This window comes from Lygodium microphyllum, chromosome 12 (assembly GCF_053477565.2).
Source record: "Lygodium microphyllum isolate KBCC chromosome 12, Lygodium_microphyllum_v1.1.10, whole genome shotgun sequence".
NCBI classification, from domain to species: domain Eukaryota; kingdom Viridiplantae; phylum Streptophyta; class Polypodiopsida; order Schizaeales; family Lygodiaceae; genus Lygodium; species Lygodium microphyllum.
In genome coordinates this window covers 116,627,990-116,650,631 of record NC_141146.1, presented here as the reverse complement: position 1 = coordinate 116,650,631, position 22,642 = coordinate 116,627,990, and the positions used below count along the sequence as shown (strand labels likewise).

At 43.3% G+C, this 22,642-nt stretch overlaps 2 protein-coding genes across 4 annotated transcripts in view; both read right to left on the bottom strand.

Moving 5' to 3' along the window:
• Window positions 1-2,571: 2,571 nt before the first annotated feature.
• On the bottom strand, window positions 2,572-3,653 carry LOC148028188 (uncharacterized). The gene is made up of 3 exons (XM_087689966.1): window positions 3,378-3,653; window positions 3,139-3,290; window positions 2,572-3,069 (listed from the first exon to the last, which is right to left on the bottom strand). Exons 1-3 carry the CDS (start codon window positions 3,479-3,481, stop codon window positions 2,909-2,911), a joined length of 417 nt encoding a protein of 138 aa, XP_087546092.1. The 5' UTR covers window positions 3,482-3,653; the 3' UTR covers window positions 2,572-2,908.
• A 130-nt stretch (window positions 3,654-3,783) lies between these two features.
• The window catches only part of CAND3 (tobamovirus multiplication protein), an 88,060-nt gene continuing 69,201 nt past the window's right edge, over window positions 3,784-22,642 (bottom strand). The window contains exons 7-14 of one of the 3 annotated variants that reach the window (XR_015692692.1): window positions 22,271-22,369; window positions 8,189-8,249; window positions 8,010-8,074; window positions 6,938-7,012; window positions 6,786-6,861; window positions 4,391-4,593; window positions 4,084-4,176; window positions 3,784-3,991 (exon numbers count right to left, since the gene is read on the bottom strand). Coding sequence is in view for 2 of the 3 variants with exons in the window: in XM_087689964.1 (XP_087546090.1) it covers window positions 4,141-4,176; window positions 4,391-4,593; window positions 6,786-6,861; window positions 6,938-7,012; window positions 8,010-8,074; window positions 8,189-8,249; window positions 22,271-22,369 (615 nt within the window). In the remaining variant the exon portion in view is untranslated. Of the gene's footprint in view, window positions 4,177-4,390; window positions 4,594-6,785; window positions 6,862-6,937; window positions 7,013-8,009; window positions 8,075-8,188; window positions 8,250-22,270; window positions 22,370-22,642 lie in introns of all 3 variants that reach the window. The other 2 variants (XM_087689964.1, XM_087689965.1) reach the window with 2 other exon arrangements.

Genomic DNA, 22,642 nt, shown 5'->3' with positions numbered 1-22,642 from the left:
AGATAAACAAGAGATCATGCTAAGATTGATACTCTAGTCATTAATGATGAGGTATTCAACATGATCCTTAAAGTGGGATGAAACACCTTATTATGCTAGCTAAGGGCCCTAAACTAACCAAGCTTTAGAAGAATAAGGAGTTAAAGTCCAAGGATGATGATGAGTTGTCAAATGATGATGGTGGTATTGAGACACCTCCACTAGCATTAGACTCAGATTAGAGATCATGGCACCTCAATTGCATGTACTCACACATATTGATTAAGGTGACAAACCCACTATGAGGCAAAGGACTCAAGGATACTCTAGGATTTAGGGTATGGTGGCACTAGCCTAATGTATATTTAGCTTCTCCCATGGTCCCTCATTCTCTCTCACTTTTTGTCTCACCTTCTCAAGCTTTGGCTATTGATGGATGAAAAAGAAAGCAAAAGCAAGAGATCCAAAGTTTGCATACACTAGAAAAAGTTGTCTATTCAATTCTACACATAATATGTATAGGATTTCTTTTTGGATGGGCACCCTAAACCCTCTTGTCCTTCCCTTGTCCACTTACAATGCTCGATCTTAAACTAGTCCTTCACAACATGCTCATGGAATTTTGAAATGCTTTCATGTGATTCTTCTATTTGTCCTACAAGATATCTTAATGTACATTTACTTTATGGACATTTTAGTTTTTACTCGTAGATTCATAAAATATACATTGCAATGAGTGACACACTCAAATGACATAAAACATACATTGCAATGAGTATCCCAGTGAGTCTCCACATGCTCCAGGTATTTTATAAGTTGACTCCAAATTTATGTGTAGTAGTCTCATAAGATTAGAAATTGAATAGAAACAATTTAAAGAGATGTTGAGGCCTTTAAATATTTCAAAAAATTAATCCATTTTTCAAAGGCCGCATCTTGATCTATTGCTAATTTCCTATTACCAATTGTAATTTACTACTTTTAGCAACTATTACATATAGTAACAGCTATTTTTGACAACTTATGAAAGTGATTTAGTAACTCCTACTAACCATGGTACCTTAGCTACTGCTATTTTTTGCAGGTTGCTACTATTAATATTGTTCTTTTTAAAAATTCTTGAAATTGGTTAGCAATGATTTCTTTAAGTTATCCATAAAGATTTACTACAATAATTATGCAAGATGAAAATCCAACACTAATATATATTCCAAACAACTTGCGTGTTTCTCAAGTATGAGCTTGGTTGGCCTTTACCTAGCCAACCACCTCATACAACAGACAAGGGCACAACACAAACTTTCTAACAATGCACCTCCTTAGCATAGACAATCACCATAATGACATAGACAAGGCATAAATTTCACCCAATAACCAACTTCAAGATTGAGAAATTCAATTTAAGATTTAAAATATATCACAAAGGAATCTAAATTGCCAGTTAATTAGTTTGCCATGATATGAGAGTAAGCCTTGTGTTGGAATCTCCCACGAAGAGCAAGTGAAAAGAGTAATAGTAGTTTTATTAAACATTGATATAATGAAACAACTATTTAGACTTCGCTGTAATTAGAAATCCATCGCAGTACTCATCTAAAGAGGAACTCTTTAATTAGAAATTTATTGCATTACTCATCTAAAGAGCAAGTGAAAGAGAGAGAGAGTGTAGTTTTAACATGGTAGAAACAATCCCATGATGCCTAAAAGGTACATCTCATTATTCGAACCCTAGTGGACTTGAAAATTTGGGAACTCTTCCACTAGCCATTTGTGTATGGAACCATTTGGAAACTCATCCATTAATCATATTAAGAAATGAGCGCACACACACACACACACATTTAAACACCTCATAACGACATGCAAGACAAAGAGACACATTGCAATTTTAAATACAATCCACTTCCACCTTGCAATAGCACAAAAAGAAATCTCCTTTGGGGTGTTGTTGCCACAAAAAGAAATCCAATTGTTAAAGCTTAAAAGTTACTAAATACATTATGACCCTAAGTTATAGCAACTCTAAGCTTAGGCTTTCTAATCCCTCTACGATAGCTCCATGGCCACATTAACTACCCATTTGCCCTCTTTTCTAGGCACCTTCATGTTGGCAATTTCACTTTGGTGATGTATTGGGTTGTGTTGTGTAAATATATCTATGACTCATTTTTTTTGTCCCCTTAAAACATTTTGATTGTTCTAAGACTTCAACTTTACTTGCATGTTGCCAAACACCTTATTTCATCATTGGTGCAAATGCATCTATAATCCACATCTTGGTCCCCATGAAACATTTTGATTATTTTTAGACTATCTGAAAATCCCAAAACCCAATTACTTTTATTAATTACTTAAATACCAAAAAAACTCAATTCACCTACTTATCAGAGCTTGGGGATTCCAAACAAATTCACCTTTTGGAACTCCCTTTACGAAAACCCATTAGGATAGAGTTTATTAGAATAATTAAAAGAATATGCTTTTGCGAACCAAGCAAGCCCACCATTTCCTTTCCAAACAAACTACACTTGCAAAATTCTTGCAAAATTTAGTAAATAAATTCAATTTTAACTTGATTTGCATGTTGCCATTACTTCATTACTTAACGATTTTTTGTGATACTATACAATCAAACGTTTTTTCTTCAATAGTAGCCTTTGTTTCTTAGATAATGCATACACCCCTAAATGCTCACAAAGGAGGCACTACCCCTTCAAATATTAACCAAAGAGAGCAAGAGCCACGTTCACATTTTTCCTTTGCACAAATAAGATAAGCTCACAATCTTAGTGGAACGGCCTTGATCACAAGGACCCTCCTCAATGACCATACCAAGGAGGACCAATAGGCAAGGACCCAAACTTAATCTAACACACCATGTGAACATAGGTGTCCAACCAAGTGATGCACCTAGTGAGACTTGAATCCACTATCTTAGAGTTATACCACCCACCAAGCCATCACCTTTGGGATCTTCCAATATTTGCCTTAGTTGGTTTTGTAGCCCGTGTGACTCTAGACATCCTTGGCAATCATCATCATCCAATTCCTCATGTTTCTTCATGCCATCCATAAGGAGGCACCCTAAGCCTGCATTGAATGCAATCTTAATTTGCAATGTAGCTTCATTTACTATTGAAAAGATAGTGTCTATCATACCTTGTTTATCTACCTCTTTTGTTATTTCAATTTCCTTATGTCCCTCCTCTTGCATGTCGGTTGTTCTTTCCTTGAATGCATCTTCACTCGTCTTATTAGTTATACCACCTCTATTGCCAACTCTCAATGGTAAAAAGTCTGTAGTGATTGTCCTATATGTGGACGACCTTCTTATTACAGGTGACTATGAAGATATGATCAACCAAACTCGTGTCTATGCTTCCAAGTTGCAAACTTACCAACGCTCCTTCCATGGGCTTGGTTCTCGATTTGGCTTGGTAGTGAATACCAAGAACACTAAGAAAATCTTCGGGTTCATCTCGTGGTCAGTATGAGAGCTCATGTCTAGCCCTCACCTGTAAGTGCTACCCTTGCACCATGGGTGGAGGTGATAAAAAAGATAAGAAAATGCTCAGTGCTTGTGCACCTGAACAGACATTCGTGCAAGGTCAGGTATAATGTAAAACTTCCACTATGAAGAGACTACCGAAGTGCAAACTAAAACAACTGTTGGAAGTGACAAAGAGAGGAACAGAGGTGAACTGTGGAAGAGGGGCAGACTAAGGTGAACTAACAACTGCTCTGTGTGTGTGTGTGTGTGTGTGTGTGTGTGTGTGTGTCTTTCGCATCCCATACTCATTTGTGTAAAGAGAAATAAATACTCCTGAGATTAACAAAGACAAAAATAATCCCCTTTAAAAGAATTCTGATATTCCGCATGCTGCCTTGAAAATCAGCATGAATTTATTGCAGAAACCAAGACACATTAGGCCTTTTCTGCTTATGAAGGGATTTTCATCACCTTCCAACATGACCAGAGCAATTGATATGGCCAAACAGTCTTGAGTGCCATCTGCCGAACAAAAGAATATATTGTGAATTCCATGGTACAGTAAATGAAGATGAAAGACTTCACTGTCATAAGAGGCTTAGAGGGAACTAGACTCATAAATGGGCCTTTCATGCCGAGCACAGCACCTTCAAATAAATCACCCCATGTTTTCAGTAAAGCAAGTTTGACCCACTTTTGGCATCAACCTGCACAAAAGCATTTCATAGGTTCGCGCTTACAAAATCCACATCAACATCTCTAAATTTCAGCAAAATGATATTCCACAACCACTCTTGCTAGAATAGACAAACCTACACTTATGCTCATTGGAGAGAAGTCACTAAGATATAAAAAATACTCTACATGCTTCCATTGAAATGGTGAAATGAATCAGAGTGCTAAAGACACTGTTGGCATCACCTGTACATTTGGCATGTAAAATCTCGCGTTCGTATATACCCCAGCCGATGATTGCTCATTCACATCCATCCAATGTTGGACCAATGTTTGATCAGGCAAAACACCAGTGTCAGTTACTAAAAGTCGGGGATGCAAACTCTCAGAAGCACGGGGTGGAAGATCTCTCATAACCCACAGTACCACAACTGAAGGTATTGACTCTCCTGCAAAAACATAAAAGCATTCACAATCACCCAACTTACTGTTCCAGCAAACATGTTTTCTTTGCTACTGCAACATTTTGCAAGCTGCTTATGAACCAGGTGGGAGGATTCCTACCACATAGCTTTTGGGGTAATAGGGTTTAGGGTTTAGGGTTTAGGTAATTTGTTGCTACACTCCATGCCATTTTGTCCCAAACATGTTTCTTTCTCATCAAGGGAAAAGTGCAGGTCGGAAACTCTCTTTCATATGAAAATGTTTCCATGCATCTGCCTAGATAATTGTGTCAGAATGCAGCTCTTTCATAAAAGTTGACATTAAGAATATATTCAAACTCTGAGATTGTATGATGTCAGAATGGCCAAATTCATATCTTTGCTTTTAAAGAGCTCCCATAGGCATGTCCACAGGCCATAAGAACATACTATAACACCATTCACTCTCTTTGCTTTCAAACAGCCCCCATAGGTGTGTCCACAGAACAAAAGAGCACAGTATAACATTGTTTGCTCTCTTTAACAAGGTCATCAGTACGCTGTGTGGCCAATAGTGCCATGGGCTCACCAAGGGCTAACCAAGTTCACTTTGGGTGACTCGTGATTATGGTAGCAATAACGTATGTGTACTCCTTAAGATGTTGTAAAGATCCCCCACCATTGATTAATTGGTCTCCACCCATATGAGTTCAAGTGGTGAGAAATTTCATGGATTTTGCATACTATGCAGCCTCATTTACACCACTTGATGAAGGAGAAAATGTAGGGTGACAAGCAGCAATAAGAATTTGATAAACTTAAGCAAGGTATGCATCCTGGCCCCCTGTTGATTGTGCCTCATCTAAGGAAGCCCCTTACATATATTTTACATGCCATCAGAGAGAAAAAGTTACAACCTCATACTGGCCTTATCGCCCAGTAAAGCATAATTTGTCATATTGTGAATGCATTGGGTTTCACTGTGTATGGATTATGGTTTATTGTACATGTACATTAAACAGAAACCCTCACCCTTGTTGTTGTGCGGTGACACAAAGTATGATATGATGTATGAAATGTCATGCACTATGATGTGGCATATTATCTGTCACATGATGTTGTCTCCATGTATGGGACCCATGATGATGGCTCTCGTGTATCTCATGTAAAGAGCTAAGTGTGGTAACATGGTTTAGACCTAGAGAAATCAAATCATGTGATGTGGCATGTGCCTTGTACCCAGACACTAGTAGCTGAAGAACTAACAGTGTGTGATATAGTCTGCTAAACAGTTGGCTACGCCAACCATGTGGAAAAAGCAGGAAAGCTCATCAAGAACATGGCAAACACAATCCCCATGACATCATACAGACCTCGCATTCATGTGCACACAGATCGTATTTCTATTCTGTGTGCACTTCCTCAGTTTTGGTTGAAATTTATTTTCAAGACTTCAAGAGCTGGCTGCCTTAGGGAGTAACTTGAGCTATGTGAGGCACTCATTTAGCAAGGTTGTATCCTGCAGGTGGTAAGCATTTTACTGCTGTCGATCTATACCGAAATGAGTTTCACAAGTATATTGAACTTCTTTAGTCTTATAGAACTAGCTACCCAATGATTAGATTTCTTCAGCTCTATAGAACTAGGTACCAATGATGCACTGAGCACTTGCATCTAAACATAGACAGCTATTCATTGCCTAATGTATAGCCAGGGCTAAGCTGATGCACACATATGCACATGCACATACACACACTGTGCATATCAACACAGGCACAATTACTACCCAGTGAAGCAGACTTCAAGGGTGTGTCAACAAGTAAAACTTTGAAGAGAGGATATGCTTCTTTGCTAGATCTCACCTATAAAGAACACTTGATTCGAAGCCACCACTTTTTGATGGCATTCCTTCAGTACTTCAGTGCTTTTCTGCATGTTTAAGTTAATATTATATCTATTATCCTACTCTTTTACTTTGACATTAATGACGGAGTAGCACTTCTTTTGTTCCAAACAACAATAATTTCCATTTTCGCCAACGGGGTCATGTAGTGGTTTGCATGTGGGTTGAGTTTGAGGGGTGTGTGAGTTCAAACCCAGCGCCCCACATCCCCAAAGGCACAACATATATTTGCTTCAAAAAAGTTCCATTTTCTACCAGTAATACTTTGCCTCATAAGAGCAACAGGTTACAAATATATGCTGAAGAAACAACCTACCTATAAAGTAGTATAAGAAGAGTAAAGTAGGAGATTGATCATGGTACACATGTTGTGATCGCCAAATGTCTAACGCCTGAAAAGTACCACCACATGTTATCAGATTTTATTGATGAAGCCCTCAGCTGTAACAGAAAGCATATAAGACTTACAGGAATGTCTGTAAACAACACTAAAAAAGCACGCAAAGAGAAGCAGACAACAGAGACCGCTGCTAAAACAGCAACCTGCAAAAACCAACTAAAGAACATGACTAGAAGAAACAAACAGAGAAGCATACTAGTAGCAATAAAAGCACTGCTCCTCCCATGAGCAGATACACTTCTGCTAAGCTGCAAGAAGGAAATTGGCACTTTTAGGTGTATGTACTGTGAATTCCCAGTACCACAATTGATAGTAATTCTCTAATGATTTTTGTAAAATGTGTTGCTTCTTGTGGTTCACAACAAAAACCTATCAAATCAAAGTTGACTTATGACAAGAGTATTTACGTCACCACTTTTATTACTACAAAAACGGAAGACTTTCACTTTTGGGAACAAAAACCTACTCCACTAAAGTCCATAGCAAATGGTCTCAAGGGATACTTGTTTGCACTACTCCACTAAAGTCATTGTAAAACCTACTCCACTAAAGTCCATAGCAAATGTTAGCAAAACATTGTTAGCAAATGGTCCATAACAAGTATATTGCTGCACCACATATAGAAGCCATTGTTTGCACCCCACCTCTACCTCTCCTCTCTTCCATGCTTGTATCCTGCAGCCTTTGCAAATCTTATAAAATTTTCACTTCATGTAGACAGTCAGACCGAGAGACTGGAGACTCTACATACAACATGCAGACCAGCTCCCAACTCATATTTGCATGAGCTGTAGCATTTTATCTGGCTTCAGTTACACATGGACATGCTGAACTTTTTGAGCTCACACTTGAAAGAAATCTTCTCTATAAGAGATGAAACACAAGAAGTTATTACATTAACATAGTTGTAAATAGTATCAAATACAACATCCTCCAGGTAAAGAGGTCCCAAAGCCAATGCCCATCGTTGTCACCAAGGATGGGAAACTGGATTAAAAATACGAAGCTGTTTGAAAGTTCTTAGAATGCACTAGTTGCCCTAAACAAAAGAAACCTGGATCCCAAGTCCCATACCTGTGTAGCATATACTAAGTACAAATATGATTAGAAACCACAGAAATAGTCTGTAAAGTTTTGCACCTTCTTGATGTCTCGGGAAGCGTTTTCTGAGCGAACTCTTCGCATTTTAAGAAACAAAACAAGCCCTGAATACCATGCACTATGAGGGTATCAGAGTACTTGAAGACAAAACTCACAAAAAGCATGCATAATTCACACTCAATGTGTCATTGACACAGCCAATTTAGGATCTGACTGACCATATCCTGCAAGACCACCTCCTGATATCAATATAACCACTGCAAAAACATCTGAATATATCTGCAACACCAAAAAACACACCCACCCACCCCCAAAAAAAGAAAAAAACAACAAAACAGAAAATAAATAACAAATAAAAAAATCATATCAACTTGATGGCTTTGGAGTAAATAAATGAACTCAGTTCTTTGATTTCTTTGTGTTTCCTCACAGATGCTACTATTCACTCCTATTAATATCCTGCTCTCCCTCAATTCGCTCAGCTTCCCCTTCCCTTGGTTTTCCCTCAAACAAAACTCTGCTTGCTCCCAGTCCCCTGCCATGCCCCCAAGTCCTCCCTCACTTAAATTACCCGTTCCTGCCAAGATCACCATTCAGAAGAGAGAACACTTCCGGTGAAACCATTCTCTGTCATAAAGTGGTCAGAATGAGGAAACTTCAAAGAAATTTATAGTCCTTCGTGAATCAGCAATTGGCATCTTCAACCAAAACAAGAATACAAGTGCACACTTTTGACAAAACAGTGTACTTCAGAGTGGATTTGGCTTATTCAACGAAGTGAAGAAACTACACAGAATATTATACTCCAACATAAATCAGCAATGCAAATCTGTCCAGAGCTTTTTAGACTTTTGACAAAATAGTCTGCGTTAACATCCTATACTTAGAAAATGGATTTGCTTATCCGATGCTGCCTGATTCTCTCTAAACTCTTTACAGAATACAAGTACTGGGCATCATGATATTGTTAGACATTTCCTTAAACCTCTAGGGCACCACTATGTATCTTACACGTGGTTTGTGAAAGATACTTCAGTAATAATGCTCTCCTGCTCTTACCTCGCTTGTTTCCCCCTCTTAAACCATTGTCTCTGTACCATTGCACACTACAATAAAGAGGCCCCTCAATAAGAGTGTCTGAAGAAAAGAAATGACAAATGTCGAAAGAATAAATCTGTATAACATTGATCTGCATGTTGCAATCTGAAGCATGTAAATATTGTCGCAGCAGAAATACTTGCCAATTTAAGAAGATGCAAACATCGTGTGATTCAACACAAGGCCCACCATAACCATAGTATCTTGTAGTTGTATTCCTCACAACAAAAAGAGATTGTGATCGTGTTCATCACCCGCAGTGTCCACATGTGACACACATCACCATCACTGGCTGATCTTCCACAACCATTGTTTGTTCTGACTGATCTAAAGTCAACAGACGGAACTGAAAAAGTCTCCTGCATAGCCACGCCTTCATACCCAGTTTCACCATTCAGCAGACTGTCTCGTCACAGTAATTGCCTTGCTCTAATCTTTTGTTCTAGACCAACTGATCTCCATTCCTTCTTTTTATCTTTTGATGAATGATTGAGGCACTATTGCACGATTACCATTACATATTTGTTCCCTTCTTTTCAAGGTGCCTGGACATTGCTTGCAAACACCCCAACTACCTATATTTCCATTGGGAAAAACAGAGGATCACAATCACGCCTAGCAAGGATGTGGAGCACCATGAAGGAAAAACATCTGTTGTACTCCATAGAAACAGGCTCTATTTTCACGTCCACCCAAAAGAAAGCCCCTCTTGGAAACATGAAGAACATGACCCAAAAGTGATGCAACCAAATGAACATGTGGAATGAGACACATTGGCAGCAATTTCAGTGTTATCCACACCGAACATGCTTGGCAAGATCAATAGAATTCAAAGGCATAGCACAAGCAAAATAAGCAGCTGCATGCATGTTTGCCACATTGATACGCTGATATTCAAGAAGAATATGCATAATAAAACCCTCCACGACTAAATTTTATCATCACCATACCATAAGTTGGTGATATCCTGGTAACCAGACCATGAAACTAGCCTTTGGTGAATCAAAGGGCAGTGATCTTTTATTTTGCAAGCACGTAATCTTCTTCTTTTTTTTGCAAGTGTGGCTAATTATATCGACGGAATGCTCATGCTCAACAAACTAGCTAGAGCTGATGCAAAGTCATAAATACATCATGTATTCAAGCCTCTCAAGGTGGTCTGGGGGGCAAGAAGCCATGGGGGGGGCGGGGTGGTGGTGGTGTTGTGTATCGCCATCTGGGGCTACCTGCCTACATCATGGAGAACAAGTCTTGGCCGCCCCAAGTGCGCAAGAAGTGAAAATGGAGCTCCTGACAAGCTCAAGACTCGCCCTGCACCTAGTCCCACCGGCCGCAAAGGGAGTGGATGATGGAAGTCCAGAGCTCTACCAAAGCCGCCTGTACTGAAAGGCTCTCCCTGCCAAAAACCTCCTAACAGCATGCCTTCCAGATGTGCCATCTAGTAAGCCTCCCTATGATCTCCCATACCTCAGAGCAGCCTGATGTAGGCTCTAGTACCTGGTGGTTGGGTAAAGCCTCCAAGCCGACCATTGCGCAAGACCCAACCTCAATGATGAAAATCGTGTCATGCATCCCGACCTCATACAAAAGGTGACGGCCCTAGCTGACTACCTGCCAGCAAAAAGCCCCCCACAAGATACATCCAAGGCTGGGTGCCAGATGGTGGAGAATGCGGCATGCTCCTCTCCACCACGAACTGTGTTGCCTCGCGCGACCAAAGGCAATGCTTTGGAGTTTCCAAAAGCTGTTATGGGCAGCGTTTATACCCTCCATCCTGCTGCATTTGGGCTAGCCAACTCCCCACCGCCAAACCTCCATGTGCCAAAAGCCATAGGAAATACAATACCCTCCTCGACCTCCAATTGTCCCATAGGCAGCACCAGAAAATCTGACGGAAGGCATCCATGATGTTGTGCTCCGCCCAGTATCTCCTATGCAAAGGCGCATTGTCCATGTCCTCCTGCATCAGTACGCATCTGCCAATCCTAGTTGTGTACTCCAAGAACCTCAATAGCTTCTTGGCAACCACAGTGGTGGCCAGCCATAGCCACTCTCCAGGGTCCCACTCCAGCTCATCAAGTGGCTTGCTCTCCCATATCCAAAGGCGCCACTCCCAAAACTCCTTCCAAAACACATAAGGCTCCAAACGCCAGGTCTTTCCCTGAAGACCAACCACATGAATCCTCCTCCAAAGAAGGACAGCAATCTCCTCATCCGGCTGCCCTCTGTCAAGGACCAAATGCAACCCTCCTGCACAATGAAGAAAATCCCATAGGGGGCACTACCCACTCTACCTGTTACCTATAGGGGGATACCTACCGGTGAAAATCTTGCGGCACATACCTCGCCAAGCTCTATCGGCTCTCGGATCGGAGGATCAATCCACTCCTGAGGTATCGTTGTGTCAATCTCCCTTCTCCTTAGCTTAGCTCCTCTCTGACAACCTGATGCCTGCTGGAACACCTCCTAGTCCACCATCCTATACACCTCCCACCACATCCTCATAGTACGAGCAGGGCCGGCCTCCCAACCAGCCCAATGGATGTGGGAGGCACTCACCAATCTATATCCCGTCCCGATCTCTGACCTGGGAATTCCAGACCATTGGTTGTTGGCGGTCTCTCTCCTACTGGCGCCCTAGGGGATTTTGAATTAGGGCCTCACGGAGGCCCTACCACACACGAAGTAGGCTACGAAGAAAGGAGGATCTAGGGGGTGTGATCTTGGCCATCATGAAGATCCATCTCAAGGATGGCTTCCAATCACCACCAAGCCTTGATTTGCACTTCTAGAAACCCTGCTACAGTAGGACCTTCCAGGTCTACCCTCCTAGTGTGAGCCCGCAAACTACTAGCTTGCCCAAAAGGTCCGAGCTTTGAAACTCGGAGTCTATGATCCCAAGCCCTCCCTCAACCCAATGTCGGATGATGGTCGCCCACGCCACCTTGGCCCGAGAATCTCTGGAACTGTCTGAACCGGCCCAAAGAAAATTCCGCACTAGGCGGCGAAGCTGAACTATATAAGACGAGGAAAAGCACCAACACGAGGCAATGTACCAAGCTGTCGCTAGGACCTAGTTGACCACCAGGTCTCGGCCCGCTAAGGAAAGGCAGATAGTACTCACGTATATTAGCTTGCGCTTGATAGAGTCGAGAATTGGAAGAAACTATTAGACAAGAGTGATGTTGAGTCCCACTGGGAACCCTAGGTATTGGACAGTCTGCCCTCTGCACACCCATCTAAATCCAAAGCAGACGCCCCACTCCGTACTAGAGTCCAGGTTCGTAAGAAAACCAACTGACTTTCGCCAGTTGGTTTTCACTCCTGCTGCAGTGCAAAACACCTCCAGAGCTAGTCTCACTCTCTCCAACATCAGCTCATCATCCTCTATATAAAGTGCGGTATCATCTACATACTCTGAATCTAATAGCTCTCCTCCCTCACTTGAAGTTGAAGGCCACATAGCCCGCCACACGTGACCGGAGAAAGCAAGACATCGCCTCTGCAAAGAGTAGGAATAGATACGGGGCCAGAGGATAGCCCTGCCGAACCGATCTCTCCAACTGAAACTCCTTCCCCCTCCTGCCACCTATGAGAACCCTACTGGTAGCCGATCTATAAAGTGCAGAGACCCCACGGAAACATACCTGGGGGAAACCCAACCTCACCATGGTGCCCTCTAAGAAGTCCCAGTCAACCCTATCACAGGCTTTCTTGAAGTCTAGAATAAGTACAGCCAATCCTTGACCACTGTGTTGGGCCCACTCAGTCACCTCCTCGAAGAAGGTGAAGACATTGTATAGGATGCTCCTATCTTGGAAAAAACCTATCTATGTGTCATGAATGATGTCTGGAAAAAAGGGATAGGGTCGCCTACCGATCATCTTGGCTAGTGCCTTATAGACCACTGCCAACAAGGTGATCGGTCTCCACTAGGATAGCTCCAACCGGTCTCCCCCTTTGGGGAGGAGACTGATAAGACCTGCCGATAGACTCCCTGGCATCCGTCCTGAGCTGAAAATCTCCTGAAAGGCCAGCAATAGGGGGTCCTTCACCACCTCCCAGTAGGTAGTGAAGAAGGCCTTAGAAAGACTGTCCTCTCCCGCACATATCTGCCCATCCTGTGCATGAAAAGCCTCCTCTAATTGCTTCTTTATGAAGGGGTCTAGGAGAGAGTGTCCCATCTCGTCTGTGACGAGGGACGGGATGTGGTCCCAGACCTGCTATCTACAATGATGTCCTCTAGCTAAGACTACCTCCTATTGGAAAAGGTGTTTGTAGTAGTCAATGGCAATCTCCATCACCTCATCTGGGCTAGAGTGAATCCTCCCATACTGATCCCGGCGGCTACAAATTTGATCTCCTAAGGTGCGAGGCTGATGCACTTGGAAAAACTCCCTACACATCATGTCCCTCTTCCGCACCCAAAAGGCTGCCAAGGTATGGAAAGAAAACTCCGAGCACCTGTCCTCGAGGCCGGCGAGGGCTGCCCGTGCGCGCACCTCCTGTGCGTGGAGAGTGGGATCCCCTGGTGCCTCCTAGAGTAGTCTCTACGTGGCTACTAGGTCTTACCGGAGTGCTCTCTCCTCCGCCTAGCTCTGTTGCCTGGTCTATAGGGCTGGCAGATCCTGCTACTCAACTCGACTAGGACCTTTGCAACCTCCTCTGCGATCCGGTCCCTCCTGTTCCACTCCCTAGTCCAGAGCTACTCAATCTACCTCCTCCCTCGTGTAGATCGAGTCAAGGATCCAACAAGATCATGTGTCCAAGGTTAAAACTGGAACATCAAGTGTCAGGAGAACTTGGGTGTGATCAGACAAAGTGGTGCCGGCCAACTATCCTACCTGGCCTCCGCAAGAGCATCCCCACTCTCCCACATATAACATGTCCAGCTGCTCCAGCAAAACTCTGCCCAGTCCCTTGTATCTCCAAGAGAAGTCCAGCGACCTCTCCCTCCTTTGGAAAGTTGGGTCCCTCCAAGCATCGCATGCTCCTACTACAAGGAGGAAGACCTCCCATGCCTCTTGCTTCTCCCCTGCCATACCCTGGTAGTTTCTGCCTCTGCCCTGTTGGTCCTCTAAGGCCACCAAATTGTTCAAGTCTCCTCCAACGATCCAAGAGTCCACCTTTGGGAGTCGTGCTACGATCTCCACCTAGAACCTGCTGGGTACCCTAACCTCAGTAGGGGCATAAAAATTGAGGGCTCCAAGGCACAAGTCCCCAACATCCAATCTAATCCATAGAACCCTCCCTGCCACAATCGTTCCGTGGTCATGTACATAGGCGGTGAGGCTTGGGCCAATAGAGATGCATACGCCTCCACTCCAGCCATGGGAACCAATGGTGTACTCCGAGTGAGTGTGTGAACTGCCTGGGAGTACCTTCCCTACCCGATGGGCCTGGGTCGGGGTGAGCTTGTGCTCCTACAGAAGTAAGATGTCGATCCGTCCGGCAAGGGCAGGCTGGAACTCATGCTGAACAATCAACTTCCTTGAACCACGCGCGCCCCACTGTAGTGGAGGCTATTCACGTTTCGGGATGCAAGATGTAGACTCATAGGGAAACTTGTGATCGACCGAACAAGCATCTATTCGGTGTGGAAACTACTAATGAAGAAGAAGAGCTATGGGGCATGCGAATACGCTTTGTTGCAAGCCTAGATGATGAAGAAAAAGAGCTATGTGCAAGGTGTTTGACTAGGGGGCACTCGCAAAATGCATCGGCATTTAACCAGAGGTTTCCATTGCACATCCCTGCTGAGAACCTACCAATCACACTATTGTGCTACCGGAGAGGGGGGAAGTTATTGTGCAGAGGGAGGGAGCAACTCAACCGGGGGGGGGGGGGGGGGGGGGGGGGGAAGGCTAGGCAGGGGAACAGTGTGCCACGGGGGCAACAAGCAAGGGAGAGTCGGTGCAAGGGAGAGTCGGTGCGATGGCGCGGCGGAACAGTAGCGCAACATGACGGGCAGGAGCCTCTATACATGTGCTTTTTTGCAAGCACGTAATCTTAGACATAGAAAATCAACAAACACATAAGTAAAACACATAGAGGAGCTAGAATGCTCCTACACCCAAACATAGAGAAAGATTGTGTTCCGTACAACTGCAAGGTGTTTTGGGGCGCGGGAGGACTTGGGGGGGTTTGTGTGAGCGGGAGGATTTTGGTTGTGTGTGTGTGTGTGTGTGTGTGTGTGTGTGTGTGTGTGTGGAAAGATATATAAGGCCAAAATTGGCCTATGAGACATAACCATATACAATGATGATTGTCCATGAGTATCAAAGTGTGGCATACTAAGATGTCATCCGTGATGGCAAGATGTGATCTGTGATGGTGATATAGAGTGTCAAGAGAAACTACAAAGATATATGATACAAGATAATGTGAGTATAATAGAGAGATAGTGGGGGAATCTATGGATTTGCTAGCTCCATCCAATGGGGATCAAGGGGTAGAGTATATCATACATCCCTGAGGAGATGGTGTAGGGGTAGTATCTGGTCTAATCTCCCACCTTTGCCAAGTACTAGTCGTGGCATCAGTGGATTTCCCTCATCTCTCTCTCCAGTGTAGCCTCTATGTCTAGAATCCCAGTCTTCCTCCTCAGAGAGAGTGATAAAGACCTGATTAATCAACAATTATAGCAAGCACAAAATTCACATAATTTGAAAATGCACACTGGCCCCAACTGATAACTCGAGGTCCTAGATCCCACATTATGAAATAATTAACTGGAACCTCACATGTGCAAGTTGTGAGAGTGCACAATAGAAAAAGGAAAGCGTACACGAAGAGTAGAAGACAAAGACTGAATGAACGTGAGAGAAGGAACAATGTGATTGCAATGGCTGAAGGTACAAGGCTACAACAGTAAACCCCAAGATGTAGCTCTACGCATCGGTGTGGGCGCCACATGGTAGCAAGGGAATGAAAGAATGGGGAGGGTTGGCTAATCACAAAGGATCAATGATGGATAATGAAAGTGGGAGGGCAATATGCATATATATAGGCAAATAGTGGAGAAACCCTAAATAGGGTCAAAACCCTAAAAATGGTCAATTGTGCCAAAAAAGAAATGCACTAAACTACCCTCCATCTAAAGTGTCTAAAATACATAAATTGACAAACAAATACAATGTCAGAGCTCCTAATGTCCTCATCAGGCTCAAACTAATGGCTCACCGGAAGGAGATGACCACACAAGACACACAACTGCTAACACCCCCTCTCAAATCTTGGATGTAGCAAAAGGCCAAAGGAGATGATCTAAGGGTGGCAAGAAGAGTGTCAATGCCAATGAAGTCTATCGATGAAGAAAGCCAACCAAGAAGCAAGACCCCCTCTCCATATAAAAATACGATCAAAAGGAAGGCCACCACAAGGGCAAGGGAAACGGAGAGGCCTCAAACGGATCATTCCTGGAAACTCTAGTTAGGAATGGATGAGCCAAGCCTCTAACCGAACTATGAGATGATAGTGAAAAACCATCAAAGGCGCCATAAGTTGCATAGAAACAATAGGGACCAAGGGCCAAGTGACAAGGAATAGCTCTATGTTGACCCCAAAGCATCAATTCATCATGTAAAGCTTCCAAGACATAACCCGATTGCAATAGGCATAAGAAACCTCTGACAAAACCACTTCAGCCCTAAAGTTTCCAGCATACATTCACTGCATAAATTTGAGTATTTTTTAGCTCAAGATCAGCCCAAAATGATGGCAAATCAGTAGGCATACATTCCTTAAACATCTAGCATCAACCATAGGCATTCGGGCATCAAATAGCCAATGCTATCCAAGCATAAACATAAAGTGCTGATGTAACACTGTTTGTGGCTCCCTATGGACTGTGGAAAACAGTCCTGGACTCAAGTCTGGGATCAATCAATCCACAAATCAATGCCAATGATAAACCACCAATGCCGAGCATCAAGGGGGTGTTCCCAAGTGCCAAATGAAGTGTTTTCAAGCTACCAATGAGTGCCAAGGGAGGGCTGAAGTAAAAAACTTTTTTTTTTTTGCAAGTCTTCAAGCTAGCGCAAACAAGGCTGATGTTGCTGGGTATGCTGCTGGTCCACATGGCATTAATGGGGTGGAAAAGGGACTCAAGTAGGGCCTAAAGAAGGCCTATACAAAGGCTTGTCAAGCCTAATCAAGCAGAAGCCAAGATATGAAATGGAGGAGCTCCAATGGTTGGAGCTATGGCTGTCCCTTCCTGCTGTACCCTGCAAATTGAAATAAACACTCAAAAGAATGCTTCAATACCTCTGAAGGAATGCCCTAAGAGTGCCCAAATGGGCCACATAGGTGTTCGGAAAGCCGGGGAGTGATGGGAGCTCAAAGGAGTCGGATATGAATGCCGGGAGAATGCACCAATGGTGTAGGGATTCAATGGGATGCTGATGAAGTCACAAACCACGCTAAAGTGCTCAAGCAACCTTACTCTGATACTAGTTGAAAGGTAAAAAGGATTGAAGCTTGCACGGGAGAGCTATGGCGAGAGAGCAAGAGCAAGAGAGAAAGAGACCCACAATGTGGGAACTCCAACAGTCACAATGTGTGGCCAGCCTTCCCTTTATTCATCTGTCACTAAAAGAATAAAGAATAAAGTGACGGTGACGAGCACCCGCCGCCTGCAATGTGCAGGCACGGGTACTGTCAATGTAGTAATACACGGGCGGCTAGGCGGAGGTACCTTTATCCCCAACAGTTGCCTGATTTCAAGTGGTCTTCTTGATCTTCAAGTGGACTGCTTGAATTCAGGTGGGTTGCTTCAAATCTTCTTCTTGAAGTTGCACTTGCTAGATTTTATCAAATCTGAATGACAAGAACTCCAGTTGACTGAGAAGGATAAGAAATTGAAGAGATTTGTAATATACCCCTTTAAAAAAATTTAATTTTAACACAAATTTTTTAATCCCTCCCTCTCTCCCCGCCGACAACAAGTCGGGGAGAGAGAGAGGGAGTAAAGTAGTGTTAGGGGGGCATGCAGCCCCCCAGATGGCAGAGAGCTCTCCCCCCCCCTTACTGCAACACGCCCCCCCCCCCCCCCCGGGGTGAAACACTATATAAAGGCTTAGTCTTTATGCAAGACAAAAATGGATGATCAGGCCGTCATGATGATAAGAGAGAGTGTGAGAGAGAGAGAAGAAGAAGAAGAAGAAGAAGAAGAAGAAGAAGGAGAGAGAGAGAGAAGGGAGAAGGAGAAGAAGAAGAGAAGGAGAAGAGGAGAAAAAGAGGTAGAAGAGAGGAGAGGGAGAAAAGAGAAGAAGGGGAAAGAGAAGAGAAAGAGGAGAAGGAGAGAAGAAGAGAAGGAGAGTGAGAAGAAGAGAAGGGGAGAGAGAAAAAAAGCAGAGAAGGAGAGAAGAAGAGGAGAGTGAGAAGAAAAGAAGAAGAGAGAGAAGAGGAAGAGAAGAGGGAGAGAAGGAGAGAAGGAGAGAGAGAAGGGAGAAGAAGAAGAAGAGAAGAAGGAGAAGAGGAGAAAAAGTAGTAGAAGAGAAAGAGGAGAAGAGGGAGAAGAGAAGAGAAGAAGAAGGAGAAGAAGAAGAAGAGAAAGAGAGAAGGAGAAGAAGAAGGAGAGAAAGAGGGAGAGAGAGGAGAGGAAGAAGAGGGAGAGAGAGAGGTAAAGAAGGGAAGAAGAAGGAGAGGAAGAGGAGAGAGAGAGAAGAAAAGAAGGAGATAGGGAGAGATAGAGTAGAGGGCTTAGAGATAGAGGTACACTCGGAGCCATGGCCCCCCCTAAAGGCGGAGCTTGAGCGACGTGGAAGCGACTGGAGCTGCAGGACCATCATGAGCCGACGGAGAGGCGGTTAGGAACACTAGTGGGAACGCGAATAACATGTCGAACCCCCCCCCCCCCTCCCCCTGGACCGCTCAGGCCCAGGTTCCTTGCTCTCGATCATATAGTAGCACATGTAAACAGATCTTTGAAATTGAAAATAATCCCATATCATGTAGTCATGAGGAAAGGAAGATTTGCATGATAAAAATACATAGAAAAGGAAAAGGACATATAGACTTGAATGAAATGATAGCTTTCTTTGAATGAAAGATCATAGATTTTATGTTGAAATTTTGCATGCGATGCTATTGTACAGAACTGCATGAACTGACCAAGCTATATTATTTCTTGGGAAATTATAAGTTGGGTGATGGGAGGGAGGATATTCAAGCTACATTGCATACATTGGGAATGGAAAGATAAGGGTGCAATAGGGATTGCAATGACAGAAAAGGAAGGTATCACAATTGCATTAGGAAGATATAAGGCAATCATAATTTATATTTCATTGAGAGTTAAATGAATCATAGGCCTTCGATTAACATACACTGCATACGAATGTTTATTGCATTCACGGCTTAGGCGGAAGAAAAGTAAAAGATAAAGAGTAAAAATTCTGCATAGTATCACACTTAAAGATAGAAGGTTAGAAGATGTTGCATTTACTTAAAGTTGATGTCCAACTGATGACCCAACAAGGAGGGTTTATTGCCATACCTTGAAAACCTAAGAACCCAACTCCAAGGACTTAGTCGTTTCTTTTCCAACTAAGGGTTGTCCATCAAAGGCTCTATGGTTGTGAAACTCAATAAACTAGACAGATTGTCAAGTAAGTCGCAACCGTCGAGGGCCGCGCAAGACAAAATGACCTAGAAGGAACTTGTTAAATCAACCTTGCGAAGCCCTAACCCAAGGGGAAGAGCGAACTTTAGGGTAGTTGATTCATGCTAAGCATGTTGCTTGGAACTGTTGAAATGGTTTTAACGAAGGTTGATCTTGTTAAAGATGAATTATTGACCCAAGTTATGCTTGGTGTTTTGAAAAGGTTGTAAAAGTGTTTTGATACATCCAAGTTAAATTATGGTTGTGCATGCAATGGGATTGCGATGCCTTGAAGCAAGAGATTGTGCATTCAGCTGTTTGTTGATGTGGTTTTGGATGCTAATCCAAGTTGTTTGTGATTGATGATTGCATGGCCGGGTCTAAGATGACTGATTGCCATGGAAACAAAAGGGATGTTTTCCCTAGTAAATGTTATTAAGCTGGTTGCTTCAGCTGTGGTTGATTTCCTAAAGGGATAATTAAGGAAGGATAGCGCTAGCTATCCCCTGCGAACCACCAAACCCTAACCAAGGGGGTTATGAATCCGCGCCGCGAATGTGAACCGAACCCGTCGCGAGAGGTCTCTCCGTGGAAATTACTTGGCGTAGGAGGACGCTTGAATGCCAATGGGGGCTCTAGCCGTAAATCCCAATACCTCCGGACCCTACACAAGTGTTCTACGTGACTCAAGATGGGATCTCGAGGCCTTGATACTAGTTACAAGGCGGAATCTTGGTAGGATAAACCTTCGGATTTTGTTGCTGGGAGACGGAAGGATTTTTCTACGGAGGCGGAAAGAAACACTTAATTCTCCTGTATGGGCGGGAGACAAGCATTAATCTGAAGATAAGTTAAGGAAGTGTTTGATCTTGTTTTATCTTGCTTTCGTGTCAATGCCCTAAATTACATTAAAAAACCTGTGATTAACGGGTTAATTAAAGAAGCTGCTTTTATGTGTCAAACATAATGTGGTAGGTAATTAGATAACTAAAACAACCCCCGAGGGAAGCGTGGTGGATGTGACTAATGGGTCTATCCTACGAAAGGGTGGTCTCGGTTAGCCGAGAGCTTTCCTCAAAGGAAATGTTAACGAGAAATATTAGGAAAAGTTAAATAATGACCTCGGAGAATATTGGTTAGAACCCTAGTTCATACCGTTTTAGGGGACCGAAATAAGACTATGCCCAATGGGTAGAGAGGTCGATCGATGCCTCCCTCTCATTTCCCATTCTCTTTGAACCAAGTGTGGTATGATTCTGCTTGGGTCCAGTTGTATATACGCAAAGCGGAGCGGCTGTCGACCGACGCTAGAAGGCTGTTAGGAAGACTTGACTGCTTGGGTCCAGTTGTATATACGCAAAGCGGAGCGGCTGTCGACCGACGCTAGAAGGCTGTTAGGAAGACTTGACTGCTAGGAACCCGGACTTCAAGTCGATCCTAGTGAGAACGGCCGGATAAGTTCCATTGCAAGGCAGACTCGAGAGACCCTAGTTGATAAACCCCGTGTCATTCCTTGGGAGTGCTGGGCAGCGTCTTCTAGATTGATCTCTCAATGGGCTGCTAAGACGTGTCCCACAATTTGGGAGGCCGGCACATTACAAGATTTTTGAGCTTGAAGTCCAAGGCCATGGAATCTCTGTTTTAGGGTTTCCTGTAAATCTGGTTTTTTGCTTGTACCAAGAGCTACAATGGATCATTTGCTACAATATTTATGTGGGAGATAGCTTATGTATAGACCTTCAAAAGCCCTATATCTGCAAGGTGAATCATGGCGTGTAGAGGTAGATTAGGCCGTATGACAGGAATCTGGCATAGAATTACGACGACAACGAAATTATGCAATGTTGGCTGCTCCGTGCATCAATTGGCTCAAATTTTGTGATGTTGCAACTCTCTAGAAGAAATCGAGTTGAGATATGGCCGAGATTCAAGTGAGGACTGAGGTCATGCATTCAAACTGAGCTGACCTAAGGTTGAGCAGAGCTGAGAGGAGTGAGAGAAGAGTTAACCCATGCTCAACTGAGCTCTAATACCATGTTAAAGATCACGGATCTAGAGCATGGCAGCTATGGAGGTTCGAAGATGAAGACCAAATTCATAGTGACATGGACAATGAATAGACCAACTGTTACACAAGTGAATTAGGTTCCAAGATGGAAGCTTGGACTCATAAACACAATCTTATGTAAGAGACTGACAATAACAATGACACAAGCTGAAAGTACAAAGCATCTTGATATTGCATTATTCACCTTGGAAGTACAATGCTTTATAGTAGTTGGGTTGTTCCACTCCCCTCACTGTGCATATGGGATTCAGGACATCTCTTCCTAAAGCATACATCATTTGTCATTTCTCAACAAAACCAACACTCCCCACAACAACAACAACAACCAGCGCCCCCCCCCCCCCAAAAAAAGGCACAACAGTCACAAACAGCACACACAGAAGCACATGCATTTCCAAGTACATGTTAATGCTAAACATAAGCTATCAAAATTTAGCATGTCTCATGTTCCATCAAAAGATTATCATTTAGGACAAAATCAACTTATTTGAAGCTTTGAATACTGAGAGAAGTATACTTGCAATGACTTACCTGAGCAAGAGTGCCAGAATTAATGGAATTATCCTCTCCCATGCCAACCCAAATAAGCACAGCAAAGGCTGCTGTCAACAGACATATGAGTATGACAACCTGAACACAAAGGCCCATCAGTTCAGATGCTTCAGTGGATCTACTAGACTGGCATGCTATGTAGCACATTCCATGTGATACATACCACAATCAATGTGCTACACAGCACAACCCATATGCTAAGCACATTTCACCACACTACATAGCATGCATGCATGCATGTTTGGCTGTGCTATGCAACACACTTAGTGTAATAAAGTACATACTTTATACTGAGCACACCACTTGTGCTCTACAGCACAAAAATTATGTGCTTGGCAATATAGCAAATTT

What these genes read in the sequence shown, in the direction of transcription:
- LOC148028188 (XM_087689966.1), bottom strand. Translation starts at nt 3,481, where the DNA reads ATGAGCTCTCATACTGACCACGAGATGAACCCGAAGATTTTCTTAGTG. An exon ending in AGCCCATGGAAGGAGCGTTG is followed by an intron (nt 3,291 to 3,377) that starts GTAAGTTTGCAA and finishes GTCCACATATAG; the next exon opens with GACAATCACTACAGACTTTT. An exon ending in AAAAGAGGTAGATAAACAAG is followed by an intron (nt 3,070 to 3,138) that starts GTATGATAGACA and finishes CATTCAATGCAG; the next exon opens with GCTTAGGGTGCCTCCTTATG.